Source organism: Gymnoscopelus braueri, assembly GCF_963280865.1.
Source record: "Gymnoscopelus braueri genome assembly, chromosome: 3".
Classification (NCBI taxonomy): domain Eukaryota; kingdom Metazoa; phylum Chordata; class Actinopteri; order Myctophiformes; family Myctophidae; genus Gymnoscopelus; species Gymnoscopelus braueri.
The window spans coordinates 50624106-50632111 of NC_137612.1; the positions used below are offsets into that span (position 1 = coordinate 50624106).

General features: G+C 38.4%; 1 protein-coding gene across 1 annotated transcript; it reads left to right on the forward strand.

Moving 5' to 3' along the window:
- Positions 1 to 3350: 3350 nt before the first annotated feature.
- Positions 3351 to 7109, forward strand: brk1 (BRICK1 subunit of SCAR/WAVE actin nucleating complex). The gene is made up of 3 exons (XM_080424182.1): positions 3351 to 3497; positions 5124 to 5206; positions 6054 to 7109. Exons 1-3 carry the CDS (start codon positions 3380 to 3382, stop codon positions 6078 to 6080), a joined length of 228 nt encoding a protein of 75 aa, XP_080280308.1. The 5' UTR covers positions 3351 to 3379; the 3' UTR covers positions 6081 to 7109.
- Positions 7110 to 8006: the final 897 nt, after the last annotated feature.

Genomic DNA, 8006 nt, shown 5'->3' on the forward strand with positions numbered 1-8006 from the left:
TAACCCATTAAGACCGGGAAAGCATCTGCGTGACATTTTTAGATTTCTTTGGGCTATTCAAAAATAGCAGATATACAAGCTCATAGCGCGGCACCGAGTGCTGCACTATGAGCTTGTAGATCTGCTATTTGTGACATTTTTTGAAAATCTTGGAATATATATATTTTTTAAGCGAACATTTGTAAAATATTTAGTTCCAGGGAACCCCAGAAGCAAAGATTTGAGTTACAAATGTTCGCTTAAAAAAATATATTTTCTAACCCTAGGTGGGGTTGGCGAAAGGGCCTACTCTGTGTGGAGTTTGCATGTTCTCCCCGTGTCTCCTAGGGTAGTTAATACCCTCACAAAAACATGTAGTAATCCTGGTCACTATACTGCCTCCCCTGGTCAGCCGGGGCGCCTGATGGAGGGGAAGGGAACTGGTTGGAATAACGTGTTCCTTCCACGTGCTACGTCCAACCAGGGAAACTCCCCCCTGTCAGGTGACAAGAAGGTCAGTTGGCTCTCATGCATTGAAGGAGGCATGAGCTCGGCCCTGGCCTCCCTAGGCTGGTGGGGGGAGTGTAGTGCCCAGGATCACTTAGCAAATTGGCACCGGGTGAAAAAAGGGTTACAAAATCGAGGGATACAAATTATTTAAAAAAATATATATATATATATATTTTTTTCAAATATTTGCACACATGTTCATGATTTAAAAAAAATAGCAGATCTACAAGCTCATAGCGTGGCACTCTGTAGATCTGCTATTTTTTTATAGCCAAATAAATCTTAAAATGACACAGATGCGTCCCCGGTCTTAAAGGGTTAAAGGGATACTTCACTTTCGGGCCGGGGAAACATTTAAAAAATATATTAAAAATAAATGAAAAAAGTTATGGAAAATTCATGGCCCCCTCACGCATTAGTAGGACACTCTAATGCGTGAGGGGGCCATGAATTTTCCATAACTTTTTTCATTTATTTTTTATATTTTTTTAAAATGTTTCCCCGGCCCTAAAGTGAAGTATCCCTTTAAGAGAAGATGTGTTATTATAATAATGTTTTCTCGCAAATATTGCTGATATATAAGCTCACAACACAATGCAACACGCTGTAAGCTTGTAGATCTGCTGTCTTCAAATAGGCCTAGCCAAAGTATAAAATAGGGTTTAAGTGATTTTGATGCTATATTAATTTGCTTACTGGGGACCCCCTGTAACATGCTCAAGGACCCCTGGGGGTCCCTGGACCCCCACTTTGAGAACCACTGGCCCAGCCAATTTGTCTGTATTATAATCAGTAAATACACATTGCTACTATATTATAAGATTTTGTGAAATACACCGCAGTTCAGCCTGTTTACTAAATGAAGACACTCCTTGAAATGCTTTATCAGGGGAGTTTCTGATGACGATGTAAATGTCTGAGCCTAATGTGTATTATATCACAAATATCTTGAAAGGGAAAATAAACACTTCATAATGTGCATTGTTTTTATTTTTATTTTGATCCTATATTCAAATTGCCTTGTGGGTGGATGTCCGGTTTTGCGAGGTGCAAGGATGAGAAAAGAATAGTCACACCACTGGTGTGACCAGATTAGAAGACAGCGTAGTGGCCTGGAAATCTAGTTGTCTAAAATCCTTACTAAACCCTAACCCTAGGGAAGTTAAGGCTTTTTGTATAGTAGCCTATTTTAATTTTGCATTTTTGCAGGTTAAGAATCATAACCGGATGGAAAGGTCATATTCTTGCAAAATCAACAAGATACTATCTACATACAACCTTTCCCTTGACATAACAACCTTGAGTCAGTGTTTGTTTTTGTAGTGGTGACACTGCTGTACATTGGGAGGCTTCAGGGAGGCCTCGTGACATTGATTGAGCAATGAGCCTGTAAATGCACCCGATCTACTATGAATCACCCATGGGTGGGAAACAATAGTCTAATGGAAAAGAAAGAAACTGTCTTCTTGATGTATACTGACTGGTTATGTTTAGCTAGCTAATTCCCTGCGCTTGCCTAAAATAAGTGTAGTAGTCTTAATACATGTAGTCTTTTACAGTCTATGGTTGCAACACACCTGCTGAAGAACATGGTCTAGTGAGGAATGTCTGAGTTTTCAAGTGTTGACAACAAGGATAAAATAAGCTTTGAATCTGTTACACCCTACTTCAAACAAATCAAGTTAGTTATTGACATATCATATGACAAATAGGTGATCCAGATGCTTACTTTTTAAAATGTTATAAAGGTTGTAATACAACCTGTATAACCTTTTAAAAAGGTTATATCCTTATTCCTTATACAATTATATATATATATATATATATATATATATATATATATATATATATATATATATATATATACTTTTTTGTAAACATCTGTTTATTGTAGTTTTTTTTTCCTCTCACACAGGTATTTTTCAGATATTAATAACAGGATTTGCACAGATAAAAGAAATACAATACAAAATTGACAAATTTGACCGTTGAAACAAAAAGATTGTATTAAAGAAAGTTGACTCGACAGTGCTGCTGTTTGCGGGGGAAAAAACATAACAGATTTACACGTCAGCAACGAGTCGCGGTGCAGCGCGTTGATTGCTTGTAGATCTGTTGTTTTGGGCGAGCGTAGTTGTCCTCTGACGAATTCACTTCATATGTTGTACATCCGGTGTAAGACGGATATGGCAACTGTCTGTGCGCGTAGCTTGTGTGTGTGCGCAAATTGCCGGATGCAGTAGGCGGGTTCTGAACCGGATATGAGCACTGAGCAGTAAATAGGAACTAGGCTAGTCGCGCCTGTACGCTAAACAGTGTTGCCATGTCCCTTTATTATAAGCGACTTTGGGCTTGTTTTTCTGTAACGTCGCTTGTAAATATTGGTTGTTGCGGCGGGTAGCGGTTTTTGGGGTTTGTTTCTAAAGTGCAGTTGCTTATTTGGGCTTGTTTCCAATGTTTTCTTTTTTATTGTGGTTGAAACCAGTGGTTCTCAAACATTTTTCATGGCAAGGACCCCCAAATTGATATGTATTTGTCTGCCGAGTGCGGACCCCCCATCTGGAAATATTTTGTTCCAGGGAGTCAGGGACGGGACCCATACCAGATGTGTGGATTGTGTTATTAGAATCATGTTTCAAAAATATCCCACATTCTGCACTTTCTTCCAAGATGTTTTTATTAACGTACATTATGTTTAAAGGGCGAAGGGCTCGCTTCTTTTGGGCTTGTTCTTATAAGACCTAGACATGGTTAGCCTCGCGTCACCAGTCTTTCCACCTCGGAGGAAAAAGACATGGTCTTCTGGACCAGGGCCACATAACACCCTGGTTGCTTATTTCTCTTTTTAGATCTGGCAACGCTGGTCTTCATTCTCTCAAACACAAACAACATGGCTGGTCAAGAAGATCCCGTCCAGAGAGAGATCCACCAAGACTGGGCCAATCGAGAGTACATAGAGGTCATAACCAGCAGCATCAAGAAGATCGCGGACTTTCTGAACTCGTTTGGTAAATGATAAAAACCTGTGATCTATAACAATCCGTCCATCTGATCCAGACATCAGACGTATGCTAATGCTGCTAAGCTAGCATTTGTAATGCTAGTCTACGGCCACTCCCCAGTCAGACATTACTGTGTTATTAGCCCACTTGGTTTCGGTTAATTGTTAACTATGCATGTTTTAGCTGCAAAGTGAACTGATCGTGTTTGGGGAAGTTGTTGGTGGCAGAAAAGGCTAGACAAAGCAAATCTAGGTTAAATGATCACCATTTCGCATTATGGGATCAATCATAGGCCCAGATCAGGGAAGATGGCATTATTCATAACAGGAATTGATGTACTTTATTTAGTAAGACATGAGAACAACAGTAGCCTACATGGAAGTACAAATTCACAATACAAGGTCTACTCAACTGGAAGGCTCATAAAGCACTAAGCTTGTTTAAAATGAGATCCCCACGCACACAAATCATGATGACATATAAGAGACAGACAGATATACACACTGCTATACAGAACGTCATACAATCAGCTTACAGGTTACTGGTATGAAAAATAAAAAATATGTACAAGAGAAAAAAGAGGAAGAGTTCGGGGAGGGGGGTTAGGTTAAGACTGTAACTGGATCAAGACTATCATAGAATGTACTTGATCGAGTCTGACTTTTACTTTCGTATCTTGATCATAGATATGCAAATGTAAAAATCGATAAAAACACATCTGTGATAGTCTGTGATAGTCTTGATCCAAGGCTAGCATTATTCATACAGGAACTGTGTTCTTTACTGAAAATTTGGCCTAATTGTATTAACAATTGCTGCATAAAGTTGCATATTGACTTTAGTCAACGGTGCCCTGTATATTCCACATGAATGTAATTCTAATTAGTGTATTCATCCACAATTTTTCTAAAGTACATTAGCAGTGGTGTAAGTAACTAAGTACATTTACTCAAGTACTGTAAGTACTGCACACATAAAAAAAGCAGATCCACAAGCTTGAACCGTGAGCTTGTCAGTGTTAATTTTGTTGACTAAGAGACTAAGATTTTTTATATTTAGTCGGCTAAGACTAGACTAAGATTAAACCATTTCAGAAGACTAAAATAGGACTAAAACTAAATGGTGTGTTATTCAAATGACTAAGACTAAATCAGAATTTGCTGCATTGTAATTGTTTTTGACTAAGACTAAAAGACTAAGATTTTGATATTTAGTCGACTAAGACTAGACCAAGACTAAACAATTTCAGAAGACTAAAATAGGACTAAAACTAAATGGTGTGTTATTCAAAAGACTAAATCAGAATTTACTGTCAAAATGAACACTGGGAGCTTGTAGATCTGCTATTTTGATACTTTTGAATTTGAATCCTGAAAAGTACGTTTTGGACGTATGAGGTTTCCACACGACACAATAGTACGAGGCAAAAGGTGAACAACATAACACTGTAGGATGTAATTCTACCACCACAATTCTTCCCCACCACCTTAGACCTGTATTATAACTTTTTATTCTCATCTTTAATGGCCTGGCTACTTACATGTTGTATGGTAATGCACAGTGTGGACCGTGATGTCTGCGGCATACGCATGTGACAAATAAATAAAGTCTTTGGGTTTCTTGCACACACAGACATGTCCTGCCGGTCCCGCCTAGCGACCCTCAATGAGAAGTTGACGGCGTTGGAGAGGAGGATCGAGTACATTGAAGCCAGGGTAAGTATCTTTCTTAACATATCCAAATTACTAGGGGACAGAAGTCCCGACCTGAGCGTGCTCTACCGCCAATAGATTAACCCATTGAGACCGGGGAAAGCATCTGTCATTTTTAGATTTCTATGGCTATTCAAAAATAGCAGATATATGAGCTTGTATTTTTTTTTAAAGAAATGGTGAAAATGTGTGCAAATCTTTGCATATGTTTTAAAGTGAAATGTTTTAACTCCGATCTGTGCTTCTGAGGGTCCCTGGAACAACATATTTTGAGATGGGGGTCCGCGGCCAAATACATATAAATACATGAAAAAAGTTTGAGAACCACTGATGTTATAGCAAAATATATATATTTTTTTTTAAACTGTTAGTATTTAGAAGACATTTGTAGAATCTCCAGAAGCAAAGATTTGAGTAAAAAAATGTTTGCTTAAAAAAACACATATATTCAAATATTTGCACAAATGTTCGAGATTTTTCAAAAATAGTAGATCTACAAGCTTGTAGCGCGCTTATGAGCTTGTAGATTTTTGAATAGCCCAAAGAAATCTTAAAATGACACAGTGATGCGTTCCCCGGTCTTAATGGGTCAAGAGAAGGACAGACGGGTGTCCGTCTAGGCGGGGCAAACGCTGATGAAGGCCCGAGTAGCCGAAACACGTCCGCTTGTCACGACTGCTGCTGCGTATAAAATAAATAAATATCAAAGACAATTCCTTGTGAGTGCGGACTGTGTCTTACAGTATCTACCTAAAGTATATTGCATAACAAGGCAGTCTATACTGGCATGTGTATGATAAATGTTATTTCATTATTCAATAACAAAATCTGCATTTGTCTTTGCTTACAGGTGACGAAAGGCGAGACTTTAACTTAAGAAGAAGATGTCCTTTGTTGTGGAACGTACCATGAAGCCACCACCTCCCCCCATGACTTCTGGATTATTACTGTGATGGATCTGACCCTTCTTTGTGGGACCATACATGTGGATAATTTTATAATATGTGGTGTATGTCATCATCCTCACACCAAACCTCACTGAAGGACGTTATTCTCCACATTAATCCACTTGTCTGAGCCTTCATTGCCCTCCGTATTCTACTCACATGTTTCCTTTCATCCTCTTTCCCTTTATGTTCTTCCTTACTGATCACTTCCTCGTCTTTGCTTGATTCCATTTCATCCATCATGGACTTGATGAGAGAGAACATGCCGTATAGACGTTTTTTTTGTGCGTGTATTATTTGACCCATGACACATTTCTACTGTGTACAGCCATTTGTGTGTGACATGGGTGCCAGTCACTCAAACATGTCATCACCTGTTATGAAACGGAAATGTTGTCGCCATCGGGTGGAAACCTTGCATGTCCAAAACCGTACATTTTCAGGAAATGGAAAAAATAACATCTGTTCCAATGGATCCAATGTAGGGATTATTTAGTCACAAGCTCTTGTTAGTACTTTTCATTGGTTGGATATAGATAAAAAACAACCGAAAATAGCTGATCTACAAGCTCAGACAGCATCGTATCATGATGCGCTGTGAGCTTGTGGATTGGTTATTTTCCACTACATTTGCACGACACTCATGAGACGGAAGTATAGGATATTAATTTGTGAAAAAAACAAGGTTTCTGCCCGGCAGCGACAATATGGTCTAGGTTTTGTTCAAAAAATTATAATTCTGTGCAGGTCACTAATGGATCTGGCATCAGCACAATTCACTGACCACCTTTCTTGTCTGTAGAACTCCGGTGTCATCAACACAACGAAAGGATAACATTCCTGTGTGCCAAGTTGATTAAGTAGCTGTGTTTGTAGTCATCTTTATTATGGACTGGCTTGTACATTCAATTGTTTGGTGATGAAAATGTTTAAGGATTAAAATATTGTAATAACCATGACCATGTTTCATAAAGTGAATATCAAGTCGGATAAAAAAAAAATGTTGTGTGTTGTTACTGTTACTGCTTGCTCTTCACCAGCGGTTTGCAACCTTCTGGATCAGGGCCCACTTAAAAATTTGGGTGGACCACTTGCAATAGCTTCACGGAACCACAGGTTGGAAATCGCGGGCCTATAGAAAGGTTGTGTGCAAGAACAAAGACCAAAGTGGTTTGAAGGCAAGTCAAGGCATGGATAAAAGTTTGCCTTGGGAAGTAACTGATCGAATACGAACATCACTTGTCAGAGTGCTGGTTTTTAGAAGAATATAATCTGGAAGCTCATGATCCAATACATCTCAATGACGTTTTGAGCCTTCATCAAGTCAAACTAGTTCAGCAGGTCACGGTTCAAATGAGTTTGACCGAGCCCAGGCTCAAAACGTCATTAAAATATGTTGGATTCTCCTTCCTGGGGAAAGTTTCTAAATATATTATTTTATTGGCCCACTCAGATGTAACTGATTGTGAGCATTATGTTTAGTATTATCATGCATATTCACTATAAGTGTGTGTATGTAAACATAAACAAAAACAATAACAATTGCACAATGTGTATTTGGTGTTATAGATAGATAATTATATCTATCTTTAGATAATTCTATCCCTAATTTATAAAGTGTTAACAGCACTAAATGATAACTTTGCCATCTTTCATCAGAAATGTAATTCCATAATAATGGTGAGAGACACTGTATGTGAACCTGTGTGACATACATAAATTAAAATAAAATAAACAATGGTACAGGTAAGATGGCCGTCATGTGTTACCATCATGGCGTTATAATACCATTGGATGATCTGAATTACATTGGTGAAAAGTAACTAAGTACATGCACTCAAGTACTGTACTTGTAC

What these genes read in the sequence shown, in the direction of transcription:
- brk1 (XM_080424182.1), top strand. Translation starts at nt 3,380, where the DNA reads ATGGCTGGTCAAGAAGATCCCGTCCAGAGAGAGATCCACCAAGACTGG. An exon ending in GGACTTTCTGAACTCGTTTG is followed by an intron (nt 3,498 to 5,123) that starts GTAAATGATAAA and finishes TTGCACACACAG; the next exon opens with ACATGTCCTGCCGGTCCCGC. An exon ending in TCGAGTACATTGAAGCCAGG is followed by an intron (nt 5,207 to 6,053) that starts GTAAGTATCTTT and finishes CTTTGCTTACAG; the next exon opens with GTGACGAAAGGCGAGACTTT.